A 17,213-nucleotide genomic window follows, 5' to 3' on the forward strand; every position below is an offset into this window, starting at 1 on the left:
ACCTCTCTAAACTGAAATACGATACACTTTCACTTCACACCACGGAAAAAAAGAAAGAGTGAAGCTCGGTGGGCCTTCCTACAATGATGCCTCTTTTCTCTTCTTTCAGTCTATAACAAACAAGTGGGAAAGGTAGGATTCGAACCTATATAGAAAAACTTCAACATATTTACCGTTGTCGCTTTTGACTGCTCGACCACTCTCCCCTTTTTGGGTCGAGGCCCCTCTCAATGGGTTCTAAGAAGGAGGACCGTGCCCTGAATCAATCAACTACCTTCACTTTTCCATGAACGTTTAGCTTGACGACCATCATTTATTATAAGTTTCGTTTTTAAAATTATAGATATATTTTTTTTATCGAGGGGAAATGGTTGAGAGATTGAAGAGAGATTTTTTTTCATCAACTAAGCAAAGTCATCTCGTCCTCTACTCTACCCTAACCCCGCCAAATTCCCACCCCACCCCTTTTCCATTCACCCTATTTAGTAAATAAATAAATAATATTTATTGATTTATGTTAAAATACTATTTTATAATATTGAAATTTGAGTTTTTATAAATTATTTTTTAATTTATTAGATATTTTTCATATTTTTTTAATAAAAAATAGGTTGAAAACGGATATTATCCATTAATTTTTTTAAAAAATTAATATTTTCTTAAAAATAGATATAAAAATTGAAAAAAAATTATGCACAAAGAATATGATCCTCCAAGTTCTACAAGTTCTACGTGGAAAGTCCCGACTTTGATTTCCACTAAAATAATTTAAAAATTTTGTCGGGATAAAGATTGAAATAGGAGGCAAGGACAGAGAAGCCTTCCCTATCTCTATTCCACTCACTATTCCACTCAGTAAATATCTCTAAATTATAACATATATTAAAACCTATATATACGTATACACAGTTGAATTGAATCAATACTAAGCTTAATCAATTGGGTGACTAGCTGAATCAAATATTATCCAAATTTCGATCTTCAAAATGGTGATTTCATATCGAATTCAATCAAATGATATATATGGTCAAAATTTAAAATTGGGCTGAACTTAAATAGAACATGGGCCGACAAATGGGCTTTGAGCCCATTGACGAGGCTGAAATTCCACGTGTGAAATTCATAAATAAAAATTGATTTTATTAAAAAAAAAAAAAAGATCTCCGTAGCCAAACACCGAGGGCACGCGCCACACGTGCGCTTTAACAGCGTACAGTATTTTCTTGACACGTCACGGTCGGATTCACGCGACTTTAACCAACCACTTCGGCGCGTGAACTACAAACACTCCAATTTTTAATTATTTATTTATTTATTATTATTTTGAAAAAAAAAAAACTCTCTTTTTACCTTTCCCAGTTTCCTGTTCCTGTTCCATTTTTGTGTCTCTCTCTTGTAATGCCAGGCCAAACCCTAACCCTAATTTTATTTCCATTTCTTCCGAACCTTGAACTCCAACCACCTAAATCCTGATTCTTCATCTTCTATTTCTAATTGGGATTGATATCATTGTTATTGGTCTTTGATTTCCATGGATTCGCAGCAGAACAATTTGTTTGAAACGGCATCTCAACCTGATACGGGGAACGACGCCTACACATTTCTTGAGTTCAACACACAGGGAGAAGACTTCGATTATCCTGAATTTCGCGACCCTATTAGGTCCCCTGTAGCGTGGCCGACTCCTTCCGATTCGTTAGCGGATCATACGGACCGTGGTGGTGGGTCGGATCATCAGTCTGATGCATCTCCGGTTTCGGCTGCACCGGGAAGTGCCACGAAGGGCCGGACTGGTGGAGGTTCAGGGAATAGCGGCGGTAATAATCAAATGGTTGACGCATTGGCTGCCGGGATGAGTGGGTTGACGTTTGAGGATACGGGGGATGATGATAATTATGAGTTTGGGAAGGGAAATTTCACGGAGCATGCTTGTAGGTATTGTGGGATTTCGAATCCGGCTTGCGTTGTGAGGTGTAACGTGCCGTCATGCCGTAAGTGGTTCTGCAATTCGCGAGGGAACACGTCTGGGTCCCATATTGTGAATCACCTGGTACGCTATTCTGTCTTTGTTATTTGTTTCCGCGTGTTCTTCCCGAGATTTTTCAGTGTGTGGAAATTTTATAATTTTAAAACTTTATTTTTCCTTCGTATGGCGGAAATTCGATGATGATCAATTGCCGATGAATGTTGAATAACATGTGACAGTGTTGCGCAATAGGCGTTTATTATGATACTCTCTTATCAGGATTTGTTTTGCCTCGTATGGAAATTGTGGACGTACTATGCCGTTTAGCCTAGGTGAAATTGACATGAGAAAGGGCTGTTATATTTCTCTGTTTGTCGGTCGATTTTTCAGTTGCACGAATGGGGAATGCTATTTGTACCACGTTGTATCTTTACGTTATTATGCTGTGTTCTGTATTTTTCTCATCCAAAATTCTTTGACGTGTAATGTCTTTTTGGATAGAATCACAGTTTTCTTGTGCAATGTCCATATTAGTTTACTTGTTGGTCAGGTTTTAATGGGACTTTAAAAGTTGATTAAATGTAGCCTTATTCTTATACAACTCTAGTAGTTAAATATTGGAAGTAACATGTAACGACCCGATTTTTGATACCTCGAATTACAGGTTGTCACTACACTCAAGGGTAAAAGGGGCTGTAAAATTTTCTTTTGTAAAATAGGAGACTCAAAGAAATTTAAAAGTTGCATTCAAAACCAACATAAAAATAGTTTAAAGGTAATATCTGTAGAGTCAAATCAAAACCGTTTACAAAATACACAAGTTTCAAGAATAGCTTTAAAATAATAGTAAAATGACAAGGAAGAAGACTCGATCTAAAAGGCACCCCTTGCAGCTACATGTCTCTGCATGCTCCCGCCTTCAACAATATAAAAATACTCTATAAGCAACCTACTTGTAGGCTCTTGTCTGACTTAATCCTATAAACAGAAACTTAGGCTATGTGCTCATAACTGTTTTTAACGATCGCCCAAACTATGGCTAAACGGCTATACCAAGCTTGGTAGGTCACTGTACAACTACCCTCAGAATACCTCCTTTATGGGGCACTCAATCCCTCTCAGGTTCACAACCTAGGGGTTTTCTGTTTTCTTGGCTTTAGGTTTCACGTATGTCTAGGTCCTTCATCGGTCTTACGCTAGGAGCGCCTCGAGTCACTGTGGCCCATGAAAAAAAGGCCTTACGGTAATACTCGTCGGTATAGAGGAGCCCTTTTCGCTCTTAACGGTGACCGCACGCCATACCTATCTACTTACCGATCTCTAATTAGTGGATTTTCCCTAATGGTGTCGGACAACATCTACCTGTTCCTAAGATAGTAAACTATTTGTCACTACGCCCATTCCATGTTAGAATAGTAACTACCTGCTCATGTACTCTTAGTGGGTTAGAATAGAAAAACTACCTGTCACTATGCCTTTTTTAAACTTTGTTAGACTGGGACAGTAAACTACCTGCTCATGTTCCCTTATTGGTTTAGAATAGTAAAACTACCTATCTTAGGAATAGTAATTACCTGTTACTTTACCTTTTTCAGGTTAGAACAGTAAACTACCTGTCATTACGCCCTTCCAGGCTAGAACAGTAAAACTACCTATCACTATGCCACTTGAGCTGGATCACTTAAAAGGCCATGACTCTCCCCATTAGGCACCACCGACATAAGCTGCAGTAGTATACTCTCCATGGCTACTGATTTCCTCTATGGGTGACAACTAAGTCATGTGTAACAAGTAGACCTTAACCTCTGTTGATTAGTTCACGAATAGGGGTTGCGCCTTATCCGTCCCTACAAGGTACTTGGTCAACCCAAGGAGGCTATGAAACTCATGACTAGGTGCTATGACCAAAATACGTGAAAGAGTAACTCATAGTCTATAGAACCATAATTAACACTCTATGACACATAACAATTAGTCCAACTCATAACTAGGCAATTACGGGCTATCCAAACCCTAAATCAATGCATAACAATGAATAAAGACATACAACATGCTTATCATGCTTATTAAGTGATAATAATCCAACCTCAGCACACTAGGAAGCATATAAGTCCAATTATCTATCAGAGTTCACAAGATCATGCATCCGAAAGCTATATGACGGTGCATATAATTAAGTTGTGAATTATTCACATCATCTAAGCGCAATTCTCATGGTACTGGGTTACTTACTTGATTGTAGACTTCTTGAGCTTATTTTGGGTCTTCGAGAATATTCCAAATTTCTCCGAAATTCCTCAATATACCCTACATTAAGTCAAAAGAATAAAATTGGTGAAAATGGCTAGCTTCAAATTTGTTAAGAAGAAGGTTGAGAAACTAACCGTTGACTATACGGTCATCTTCTCCAACTTGCGTGCGTGCTATTCTGCTTTCCCCTTTTTTTTTGAAAAAATATCTTTTATTTATTTTCATAAAATTCTAGACAGAACATGAATTTGGTTTTTTATGCATGTTGAAAATAAAGCGTATTTACTTTTTTTGATGGGCTATTACCTTATTAATTTTCTTACTAGAGAACTGTGATTTGTACATAATGAAATCAAATTGTTTCTTTTATTTATATATATAAAAAATATCTTATTGGAGAACTTACATTAGTTATTTATTGAATGATACTATGATTTTAGGTCCGGGCAAAACATAAAGAAGTTTGTCTTCACAAAGACAGTCCTCTGGGAGAAACAATTCTCGAGTGTTACAATTGTGGGTGCCGAAATGTATTCCTCCTTGGATTTATTTCTGCAAAGACAGAAAGTGTGGTTGTTCTACTCTGTAGGGAACCTTGCTTGAGTGTAAATGCTCTTAAGGATATGAATTGGGACTTGAGTCAGTGGTGCCCTCTAATCGACGATAGGTGCTTTTTGCAGTGGCTGGTTAAGGTTTGTGTATCTTGCTGTAGAATCTATATCTCTGATATGTGGTAATATGTATGCATTGTCACTGTCCTAGGAACATTTTGGTTTGTAGATTCCTTCTGAGCAAGAGCAGTTGAGGGCACGGCAAATTAGTGCCCAACAAATAAATAAAATTGAGGAACTTTGGAAGACAAACCCAGATGCATCTCTTGAAGATCTTGAAAAACCTGGTGTGGATGATGAACCACAGCCCGTAGCATTAAAATATGAAGATGCTTATCAGGTGTGCTTGTTGTATCTAACCTTTAGTTAGTAGCAATCCTGGTGAAGTTTCATTTTTCTTTGATGCATGTATATTGACAAGGTGGCATTTTGTCTTTCCTATTGCAGTATCAAAATGTATTTGCACCTCTTATCAAGCTTGAAGCCGACTACGATAAAGTATTGTACCAAGACTCCTTATCTCATTTGCCTTTCTCTTTTTCTTCTTATTTTTTAAAGGAAAATACTTCCAGTAGGTCTGGCAATATCTAACTTCATGACCCCATAATGGTAGATTTTCCTGTTTTTTTTCCTTAAATGAATGATGTAATATTAGTTTTTCATTTAAAGACCTGTATAATATGATTCTCCATTTTTGTATTAGATGATGAAAGAATCTCAAAGCAAGGATAATGTGACTGTACGTTGGGACATTGGTCTTAACAAGAAGAGAATAGCTTATTTTGTCTTTCCAAAGGTACTGATGGTATTTATTATTTGCTAAATGGATGCTTTATTTTGCTTTTTTTTCTTGATTTTTAAGCTGCTTGATTTGTTGGTATAGGAGGACAATGAATTGCGTCTTGTACCCGGAGATGAGTTGAGGTTACGCTATTCTGGTGATGCAGCTCATCCAGCTTGGCATTCTGTTGGACATGTGGTATGTCTCTTTATTTTTATTTTTTAATTTTATGAGAAAATGAAAGAATTGATAATGGTGTACAAAAATTTAGCCCAACGAAAAGATTCCCTCAAGTAGGTGTGGGTTTGAAATCTTTGATTGGGGGGGGGGGGNCATTTTTCTTAATTTTCTAATGGACAATTCGTATTTTTCAAAATAGTGAACAGTGAGGTGCTGATTGTTTTTTTAATGCAATTTAGTCAGGAGTAGAAAATATGTGTATGGTTAATTTGTCGATAAATTCACCTCCAATGTGCTTGATGTTTTTGCAGCTGAAGTTATTTCGGTTCTTTCTATCAGAATTTTTATTTTATTTTTTATTTTTTTATTTTTTTATTTTTTGTGAATAACATGTCTTACATTTTAGTGATTATTATGCTTTAAAAAACTAAATTGTCTCACTTGAGTTGGTAATTAATTGTATTGACATAAACTTGTTCTGCTGTGTTAGATCAAGCTAACTGCACAGGAAGAGGTTGCACTCGAGCTACGTGCTAGCCAGGTAGCACTCAGTTTTGATGGTTATATTTATTTGCTGGGTTAAGTCGTTTGTTAGTGACTATTTTATATTATGGTACATAGGGGGTTCCAGTTGATGTGGTCCATGGTTTTAGTGTTGATTTTGTGTGGAAGAGTACTAGTTTCGACCGAATGCAGGGAGCTATGAAGACATTTGCTGTTGATGAGACCAGTGTTAGTGGGTAAGAACTGTCTGCACTGTATGGATCAAGAAGTTAATTTCTATCAGGATCAATGAGCCTTCTTTATGATCCAACATTCTTGAATAACCTGTCCCCACTTTAATAAATGTGCTACAGAGATTGTATTTATAATAAGAAATGCTGCTTGATATATGTATTTCAACTAGCTATGACAATGCATGTTCTTATGTGCAGTTATATCTACCATCACTTATTAGGACACGAAGTGGAGGTTCAGATGGTTCGCAATACACTTCCACGTCGTTTTGGTGCTCCTGGTCTCCCAGAACTCAATGCATCTCAAGTATGCAACTAGTCTTAGAAATAAAATGCATCATGTTTATTTGTTTGGATTTGAAATTTCGATGTCATATTGAGTTTGTTGAAATATACGTGTATTGATTATCAAGGAACAATATAATTTGGTTCTTGTTTTAATGCTGTAGGAGTTTACCTTGGGGGGGGGNTATGGAATGATTTGTAATGAGTTCTGGTTTTCTCTTCAATATGTTAATATCCTTTTGATGATGGAATGTACTCTATTTTTTGTTTATAGAAAAAATCGATTGCTTTACACGGGGTTTGCAAAGTATAGAGGCCTTTCTTTTGCTTTTGAGATCTGCACACTTCTTAAGAGCAGTGAATGAGCTTGTCAATTTGATTAGTTTTATGACTATTTTTTTAATTTCGTGCATTCTGATTTTTAACTTCAAGCCTTAATGCTCTTTTGTCGAACTAAGCTTTTATTAAAGAGAACAATGTCTTAAGATCTCTTGTCCTTTTACAACATTTCATAGTTATAGTGACTATTATTGTTTCCGCTAATGAAAGTTGGATCTATTCCAGGTTTGAGTCATGTTAATGATATAGCGGGAACTCTTACAGCCATAGTGTTTACATGTGTTTTTATGATTCTATTTGGTATTTGTTTTTATCCTTTAGGCAAGCTTAGAACAATGTCTCAAGTTCATGATTTTGGCCACATTTTTTTGATTGGAAGTTTTCTCTTTATTGGTAGGTTTTTGCTGTTAAAAGTGTTCTTCAGAAGCCAATAAGCTTGATTCAGGGCCCCCCGGGTACTGGGAAAACTGTAACTTCTGCTGCCATAGTGTATCATATGGCCAAACAAGGCCAAGGGCAGGTCTACATTTTGAATACACTCTTCTAGTTGCCTTGTTTATTTTAATATTCAGTTATCAGATTATGAACGTAAGGTGTTCTCACTCGGCAGGTGCTGGTCTGTGCCCCTAGTAATGTGGCTGTGGACCAACTGGCAGAGAAGATAAGTGCAACTGGGTTAAAGGTAAAATTAGCAGTTGCTCCTCCTTGGAAACCACTTTTCCTATTATGTTTGTCAGATGTAATAGTTTATCGTTTTATATGTCTTGTGTGACCTTGTGTTGTGACTGCTTGGTTTTATTTGAGGCTATTGCAATAAAAATTGAATACCACTCACAATTTCTCACCTGCTTTTTGAATCAAGGTTGTTAGGCTATGTGCAAAATCAAGAGAAGCTGTAAGTTCTCCTGTGGAACACTTGACCCTTCACTATCAGGTATTTGATCATTGTGGATTCGAGCCTCAGCTGCAATGTGACTAAGTTCTCATTTTCATGTTTTACCGCAAAGTTTGATAGATTAAAACTCTTAATAGGTTCGACATCTTGACACATCGGAAAGAAGTGAACTTCATAAGTTGCAACAATTGAAAGATGAACAAGGTATGGGTTTCTTTGTATTTTAAATGAGAAATCATTTTTGTAACTAATATTCTTATTAGGAGATTTTGCATCCTCTGATTTCTCTGAAATGCTTTTGTCCGTGAAATATCAAATAGTTGCATCTCTTTTTAAGCTTCAGTTCCTTCTTGGCTGCTTTTCCATCTCATGAAACAGAGTGCGTAGTTTTGAATCCTTTTGTGATAAGTTGATATTCTTGGGACTGGGCTTGTAAGCGCGCAGTTTGATGTATACAACACCATGTCCTTTTGGAAAGTGCTCCTTTTCCCTCTTTTTATTCTCTTTTTAACTAATGGTCCAAACAGTGTGAAGGCTACTAAAAGTGTGCTCGTTAGTCCAATTACATTTCACTTGAGGCGGGTGATTATTATTTTTGTTGTAGTACATATCTACCAAAATTATCTTTCAGCGAGTTGTTAAAAAATACTTGGTTTTTTAATTATTTATTCCCAAATACCCAGACCTACGAACTGGATATATAAAATAGTGACAGTTAAACATCCTAATTGGTGTCTGATGGACCCAACTGTTAGATTTCATAACATCGATGAAAAATCTGTTTCTTATGGAAAAAATGATGGGCCAAAATGTTTGCACTGTTCTCTATCTAACTTGACAGTTAACGAAGGGAGTCTGAAAATTACATGTCGTTGAAAGCCTGAAAGAGGCTTCAAAAGGAATGGTACATTAAATACCATCGTCGCCTGTCTAATTATTGCAATGGCTATATTTTATTCTAAGCGTATTTCTTGGTGAGTAGTTGTATTAGCTAGTGTTAGCACTATTTCTCTTGCTCCATTTAAGATTTAGGTGCTAGTTTGTTGTTTAATAGCAGTCTCATTGTTTAATCATCACAGGGGAGCTGTCTAGCAGTGATGAGAAAAAATATAAAGCCCTTAAGAGAGCAACAGAGAGGGAAATTTCCCAGAGTGCAGATGTTATTTGTTGCACATGTGTCGGTGCTGGAGATCCTCGCCTGTCAAATTTTAGATTTCGCCAGGTTAGAGCAGTCGTCTCTGTTGTTATACTAATGTGAAATTGAAAATAACTTAAAAACTTAAAAGATTTTACCTTGGTTTAGGTTCTTATTGATGAGTCTACTCAGGCAACAGAACCTGAATGTCTTATTCCTCTTGTTCTTGGAGCAAAGCAGGCATGTCGAGTTTTCAATTCACGGATGTCATCTATTTAAATTGTGCTTCCTTTCTCCTACTGACTTTTTCTTGTTTTAGGCTGTTCTTGTTGGTGACCATTGCCAACTGGGACCTGTCATTATGTGCAAAAAAGCAGCACGTGCAGGGCTGGCTCAATCCCTTTTTGAACGTCTTGTTCTTCTTGGTGTGAAGCCAATTAGATTGCAGGTATTTGGTTTTTTTTACTTGCATATGATTCAAGGGACGTATGAAATTTTATTTCTATTTTGACATCAATCGAGAAAAGTTTCCTATCTTAGAATGTTACTACTCACTCTTTTCAGTTTCAGTGCTGGATAATTAGAATAGTCTTTTCTTATATTATATATAGCATATTTCCCCCTGTTGGAAACATCTTTTGTTGGTTGAATAACACTTCAGCGCTTGCTATATTTAGAAAAAGTGACCACTGTGATCAGGCTCCAATTGGAACTTCCTTTTAGCTAAATTTATTTTTCAGATAGATGTGTATTCTGAGGTGATCGCCTTTTTGCGATTCTTTGGAATATATAAGTACCGAGAGTCCTTATGATAAAGTTTGGGATGTGGATCACTTTAATCTTCAGTATGGACCATGGTCCACACGACAATATTTCTGTAATCATTTTTTTTTAATTCTAGTTCTTGGAGCCTTTTGTTCTTAGTGCCCCTAGGTAGTGGTTTTGGTTTGCGTTTCTGTAGGACCTCGTTTGGTTTCTCTTGCATTGTTCTTAATGAAAGCCGTTTATTAGGCTAAAAGAACGGATTCCACGATTCAGGCCTTGTGGATGATGGAGTTGGTTTAGTAAAAGTAAAAAAGAAATAATTTGCGGTGGAAGGAACTTTGTCTTTCGATTTTCTAGATTTGTTTTCTTTTTTTGGGGTTAATGACCACCCTCCAATATTCAGCAAACGTGCTGATCCTTCCCTCCAAAACCACCCCCCCTTCAAAGAAAATTTCCAAGAATATTACTTCTCAATCTTGCTATCTTATGCACTTTGAATCTTACTAACCATTGTTTACAACCAAACACCATGCGTTGGCCTGAACACACAAAAAGGACCACTTTAAGAAGGGGATTCCTAAGGCTACTATTATTGTGCACCATGATATTCGTATGACAGGTTCTAAGCTAGAATTTGAAGAAAGAGAAGAAGTATGTGGTGGTTTTAGAAGGAATTAAATGAAGCCAGATCATTCCTTTTTTTTTTTTTTTTTTTTTTTTTTTTTTTNATTTTGATAACTTCTTAAAAGTTCTCTCATTTTGGGGTTCCATAATTTGAAGGAATAGGGAGTCTCCTGATGAATTCTTTGAGTTGCTTTATTTTATTTCTTGGCCTGTAATTTACGTACGTACTAGAATCCAAGAAGTTTTCATTTTTTTTAACTCTGCTTCTGGTATTTTACCTTTATTTTATATCTAGTCTTATTTTTACTATTAAAATAGTAAAGCACATCTAATTGTATCAGAATGTTGATGATATGTTCTCCTTTCTCTTTTATTGTAGGTCCAATATCGTATGCACCCATCCCTTTCTGAATTTCCTTCCAACAGCTTCTATGAGGGCACACTACAAAATGGAGTTACAATCAATGAAAGGCAATCGGCAGGCATCGACTTTCCATGGCCAGTTCCCAACCGTCCAATGTTCTTCTATGTTCAGGTATTAATGGATTCACGTATCTTTTAGAATTTGAATAGCAGAATAAAGAAAAAGGATCCTCCAGGGATGGTGGGGTTGTCCTAGTTTTGAAGCTACAAACCAATCTCTAATTATAAAGGAGATACTAGTCTTAGCACTCTTGACAGGAGGAGCCCATGCTCTGAGTTTTGAGATGTACACGTTCAAAGAAAACTTGAATTGTATGCAACGTATATTCAGTTTCAAAGCTTTTAAATGTATCTTCTTTGGAATAATCATCAATTGGACATTTTGAATGTATATTCTTTCGTGGAAAAAAAAAGAGTGAATTTCAGTTTTGACATAGCTTATGTTATGCTAACTTGCCCCATGTGTATGGTGTTTCTAAGTAGTCTTCAGTTTTGCTTGCATTCATGTTCTCAATTTTAACATCGAACATTTTTTAGATGGGACAAGAGGAGATAAGTGCCAGTGGAACTTCCTACCTAAATAGGACCGAGGCAGCAAATGTAGAAAAAATTGTGACCACTTTCTTAAGAAGTGGTGTAGTCCCTAGTCAGGTACAATTTAGTTGTCATCTTCGGTTGTCAGGATGATATTTCCTTCTTTTTTTTTTAATATATGTTATTATCCTGTTTGCTACAGATTGGAGTTATTACACCATATGAGGGTCAACGAGCTTACATTGTGAACTATATGTCAAGAAATGGTGCTCTCAGACAGCAACTTTACAAGGAAATTGAGGTAATGCTTATAAAGAGTTTGTGGATGTCCTCGTTACTAGCTGCTGCAATTCTGCACTCTTTCTGTTGACAGGTTGCAAGTGTGGATTCATTTCAAGGAAGGGAAAAAGATTACATCATATTGTCATGTGTAAGGAGTAACGAACATCAGGTGGGTTACATTTTCAGGTGTAGTTACTGTCTTTTTCAAGCTTTTTTTAACTATCTATCACCGATTCACTTGAAAATTTAAAAGTGTACCCTTTCTGATGCTGTACATATATCCTAGAAAGCAAAGGCTAGAGTTTAAGGTGTTGGACATTTTAATTGCCTTGTGCATTAACTATTTTGTTTGTTAACCTTTTCATTTCCTTTTCAAATAAGGTTATCATTTTGGAGTAACTGATAAAACCTGTTCCTTTTAGGGCATTGGATTCCTTAACGATCCTCGCAGGCTCAATGTGGCTTTAACACGAGCTCGATATGGTATTGTCATTCTTGGAAACCCAAAGGTTTTGAGTAAACAACCTCTGTGGAATAGCTTGTTGACACATTACAAGGTATTTTGTGCTCAAGTAGAATATTTATATGGATTTTCAGTGAGTTGTGACCTTCTGATACAATATATTTGAAGCTAAGATCCCTGATTTATTATGATATATTTTTATTTCCCGATGAAAGTTCATTCTTATAAAATAAAATTGTGATATTTTTTCATCTTTCATCTAAGCTAAGTATTTGCTGTATTTCTGGCTTACTTCACTATCAATGTCCGGCAGGAACATGAATGCTTGGTTGAGGGTCCCTTGAATAACTTGAAACAAAGCATGATACAGTTTCAGAAGCCTAAAAAGGTAGACCACTGGATCAACAGGGGGGTGGGAGGACTTTTAAATTGATTGTTCTTCGCTGATTATTTTTATGCTTCAGATATACAATGATCGGCGTCTTTTCTTTGCTGGTGGGCCTGGAGTTGTCCCCAATGATAATTTTGGGCCTGTTGCCCCATCTGGTCCTAATGCCGATAGAAGAAGTAGTCGTGGTAGAGGTATGTTTTTTCCCCGGATGTTCTACAATTTTCATAAGTTCCCAACTCCGTTTTGCGGAAGTTGTTCTTAAGGATGCATATGCTACTTATGGCTCATTTCATGACCACGTAGATTGATCGTGCCCTTCCTTTTTTTTTTTTTTTTTTAATTGACAACTCAAATCTCCTAATTCAGGTTCGTACTTTCCTCCTCACCTGCCGAATGGTGCGCAAAAGCCTGGAGTGCATGCATCTGGTTATCCCATGCCACGAGTTCCTCTTCCCTCGTTTCATGGTGGTCCCCCGCATCCATATGGAATTCCAACTCGTGGAGCTGTACATGGACCAGTTGGTGCTGTTCCTCATGTTCCTCAACCAGGAAGTAGAGGTTTTGGGGCAGGGCGGGGAAATGTTGGTGCTCCTATTGGTAGTCAGCTTCCAAATCAGCAAGGCTCTCAACAAAATATTGGAAATCTTGGCTCCACTTTTAACTTTCCTGGTTTGGAGAGTCCCAATAGCCAACCATCCGTGGGTGGTCCGTTGTCTCAACTTGGGTTTGTTAACAATGTGTGTATTCTCTCTCCCTTCTCAGTATCCGTCTTGAGGGTTACCTTACTAAAAGTATCTTCGTTTGTTCAACCAATAGATGCCTGTTCAGCCGCCTACTCAAACATTTCGTGATGGATACTCCATGGGAGGAATTTCTCAGGTACTTAATTGGTGTATAATATGCTTAGTTTTTGCTATATTTGTCCTTAATCCACTTTTCTGAAGTAATTTGATGATTAATCAGGACTTCTTGGGCGATGACTTTAAAAGCCAGGGATCACATGTTCCATACAATGTTACTGATTTCTCCACTCAGGTACTTTTCTGCGAGAATGTAATTCGTGATTGCTAGCACTAGGGCCCAAGTTTAATTTTAAGGATATAAGTCAGATGCTTAAGTAGAAGATATAGAGCAATTGATACTAGAAATTATTTGCTCTATTTTTCTGAAGTAACAAGATTGAACATTCTTATGTTTCAAGGCACGTTAGGCATATCTTATTTTCATTGTGTGATACTCTCTTTTGGTTTATTTGTAGGCCTCTCAAACTGGATATCCCATTGATTATGTTAGTCAAGGAGCACAGGGTGGCTTTCCAGGGAGCTTCCTGAACCAGAATTCTCAATCTGGATATAACCGTTTCGGAACAGGAAATGATTTCATGTCGCAGGTTTTCTACTACTCTTTTGCTTTCCTTGACTTGATTTCTGAAGTATCTATTGGCATTTAACCTCCATCTGTCTCACAGGACTACATGAACCATGGTTCACAAGGTTTATTTACTCAAGTTGGTTTCAGCGATCCCTCACTAGATGAAGCCTCCCAAAGTCACTATAACGTGACAAATACAAACTCACTACAGTCTCAGGTTTCTCTTAATGCTCAGTATATTTGATAGTTTATTGTCAAGTTTTACTGAATGATAGGGTGTGGGAACAATTGGCTTGTTATATCTTCTCACATATATTACCATCAAGTGGGGGGTGGGGGGTCAATTCGATACGACTAACGCCAACTGTTGCATTTTAATCCTTCGGTTATATTTTCTCTGTTTTTTTTTTTTTTTTTTTTTTTTTTTTTNATAATTTTACATCAGGGCATGATGAATTCTCTCTACTCCCAGCCCTTTGCACATTACAATACACAGCCTTCGACCCAGCAGGCCCCACCACAGCAGCAGCAGCCTCAGCAGGGCCAGAGCTCTCAAAATCAGAAAATTCACTTTAGTGGTTGAAAGAGTGTAGGATTCACGGCGGTGATGGGTAGTCTTTGCATCCGGCAACTTGGTGTGCTATCTGTATGCAACTGTCTGCCTCTTGACTGCAAGCTTGCCATTTTTTGGTCAATATGATTGTTCTATCCTCAACCATTGTTGGTAACATGGGATTTGGCAATCTACTAATACTCAAGAGTGGACAGAAGACGGAAGTGCTGTCTTTCAGCAAAACAAGGGCGGCACATCCAGGGCTGAGAAAGAAAAGATAACCCATATTCCTGCTTGAGGTTTTGTGTTAATGAATAAAACTACCAATGTTATTTTGTGCAATGGAGCACTGCATGGCACGGTTTCGGCAAAAGGGTTCCATAATACGTAGGATCGGCTATACATTTTGTGTGATATAACCCTGGCAACTGATTCATTTGAAAAAAAAAAAAAAAAAAACAGAAGCAGCAGTCAAATGGACATTTTTGTACAGCAGCAGCTGGTGAAAGTTGCCTTATCTCATCCCTTCACCTCCCCGTGACATGTACCTGTACTCTGCTTTATCATTTCATCAAGTAGAGGATGGCTATAGACTATAGGAAGTATTAATATAATTTTCTTTTGCTTAGTGAGTGCTGCTACTACCCCATACAGGAATGAATGTATTTTGATATGGTATATATCTTTTGGTCTTGTTAGGATATATAATATCAGACTCAGCTCTATTGTGAAGTTGCCATATTTAATGCCATTTTGTTTGCCTTATCTTCATTGAGGGATGGTAATATGGAAAGAATTATTAAAGGCAATTGAACAGTTTATCTCATATCAAGCATGCCAATTAACATTCTTTTTTTATTAGGAGTTCCTTTCTTCATCAGGTGGTTGGAGATGGAAAATAGAAAACGAGTCTAAAATGGTGTGGTCGTCGTCTTCCTCACGAGGTTCATCTAGTTGAACTTGTGACTCTTCGACCTTGAATCCTTCATTCGTGAACTCTGTAAGGCACTCGACTGTCCATGGTCGAATCTCAGAAGCTGCCCAGATTTTGCTATGTTTCCCAGAGATGATCTTTAGGATGTGTGCTAGAGGGGCCATGTCCTCTGAGTCATAGAACAAATCCGACATCAAAATCAGGTCGAACTCACCGAACTCGTTTGCTCGACTCACCGATTCATCTAAGCCCCAGACGAGTTCCCTTACTTCAACTCGATCCTCGAGTCCATTGGCATCTACATTCCTCAACAACCCAGGAAGCAATGGTTCTACATCAGTAAGTACAACACGACGAGCACCAAGTAAAGCTGCCATCAAACCAGGGAGTCCAGCCCCAGCTCCGAGCTCAATCACGGTCTTGTCCCGGAAGTCGAAGTCGAATAACTTGCACTGAGTTGCCATCCATTCGGCTAGGACGAAGGCCGAGTTCCAGACCCAGGAACCGGTGAGAACTCTACCGGTTGTGGAATCATAGAGGTCGTCAAGCTCATGGATTACAACGTTTCTATCACTGATTTGGAATTCTCTAACGCCCATAGTAATCTCCTTGCCCTTTTCCTTTGCTGCTTCAATTTTCTTTGTGCCTTCTTTTATAGCAAAAACCATCCCCCCTTTTTTTCTTTTGTCATTTTTGAAGAATCCTATACCGTTCTCTCTCTCTCCCTCTTTTTCGAGAGTATCATTTAGGGATAAGATACCTCGAAGTTGAAGGAAAAAAAAGAGGGCAAGGATTATGAACGTATAATTTACTTTGAAAGGGGAATGCAATTCTCACTCCATCACATCTTACTTTGAGAACGGAATCGCTAAATCTTTCGTTTCAAGACTTTTGTTTTTCCAAATTCTTGAGATTCTTCGATGAGAGTTATTGGTAGGAAGTTTTAGGCATGGGAATTATTATAGATGGAGGATTTTTTTTTTTTTTTTAATAATCAAGAGCATCTTTTGTCATGTCAATTTATTACTTTGAAGGTAAGATGACTCTTAATAGCACTTTGAGTGGTGCTTTCTAAAGTGATTACTCAAAACAGTAATTTTAGTAGAGATAAAAGGCAATAACAAAGTTTCATTGGACCCATGGGTTTAGGGTTTAGGGTTTTTTAGTTCTCTTGAAATTTATAATTCTAATATTATGTTTTGTTGGTGCAGAGGTCAAAAATCTATTGTTTTGTTGGTGTGGAGGTCAAAAATCTATTGTTGATCATCAAATAATTTTCCAACACTTGCCCTAAAGGGATTTGAATCATTTATGGGCGAAACCAACCCTATATAAGAATATGCCCAAATAAATTCTATATATATTTGAGACCGAGTATCATCTCAGTCAAAACTCTATTGCCTTGTATTTCTTGTAAAAGTGATTCGATTGATATTCCAATCTTTCTTTTTCGAACTTATTGATTTGACCCATAAGCAAGACCGCCACACCATAACATATTGCCACTAGAAATTTTTGCAACTCAATTATGTAGGATGGAATTATCAAAGAACTCACTATAGGCTCAAGAAACAAACAGAAGATGGTTACGACAAGAAGAAGGAAAATGATTGAATAGCGAAACTCCTAAACATTTGGTGATCTCAGATGTGTCGACATCGATTGTGCCTCATTATCTCAATGAATCATTTTTT

At 37.3% G+C, this 17,213-nt stretch overlaps 2 protein-coding genes across 2 annotated transcripts; one reads left to right on the forward strand and one right to left on the reverse strand.

Moving 5' to 3' along the window:
* Positions 1-1,348: 1,348 nt before the first annotated feature.
* Positions 1,349-15,324, forward strand: LOC111810634 (regulator of nonsense transcripts 1 homolog). The gene is made up of 29 exons (XM_023697368.1): positions 1,349-2,050; positions 4,657-4,908; positions 4,997-5,167; positions 5,275-5,325; positions 5,531-5,623; positions 5,711-5,806; positions 6,279-6,329; positions 6,410-6,528; positions 6,724-6,832; positions 7,547-7,669; positions 7,760-7,831; positions 8,012-8,083; positions 8,182-8,248; positions 9,124-9,266; positions 9,348-9,419; positions 9,499-9,627; positions 10,948-11,103; positions 11,529-11,642; positions 11,728-11,826; positions 11,899-11,976; positions 12,230-12,364; positions 12,584-12,658; positions 12,735-12,852; positions 13,028-13,398; positions 13,478-13,540; positions 13,625-13,696; positions 13,920-14,051; positions 14,130-14,249; positions 14,478-15,324. Exons 1-29 carry the CDS (start codon positions 1,532-1,534, stop codon positions 14,613-14,615), a joined length of 3,810 nt encoding a protein of 1,269 aa, XP_023553136.1. The 5' UTR covers positions 1,349-1,531; the 3' UTR covers positions 14,616-15,324.
* Positions 15,325-15,384: 60 nt separating this feature from the next.
* On the reverse strand, positions 15,385-16,340 carry LOC111810636 (protein N-lysine methyltransferase METTL21A-like). The gene has a single exon (XM_023697372.1). The coding sequence runs from the start codon at positions 16,185-16,187 to the stop codon at positions 15,444-15,446; it is 744 nt and encodes a 247-aa protein (XP_023553140.1). The 5' UTR covers positions 16,188-16,340; the 3' UTR covers positions 15,385-15,443.
* Positions 16,341-17,213: the final 873 nt, after the last annotated feature.

This window comes from Cucurbita pepo, chromosome LG14, assembly GCF_002806865.2.
Source record: "Cucurbita pepo subsp. pepo cultivar mu-cu-16 chromosome LG14, ASM280686v2, whole genome shotgun sequence".
Lineage (NCBI taxonomy): Eukaryota > Viridiplantae > Streptophyta > Magnoliopsida > Cucurbitales > Cucurbitaceae > Cucurbita > Cucurbita pepo.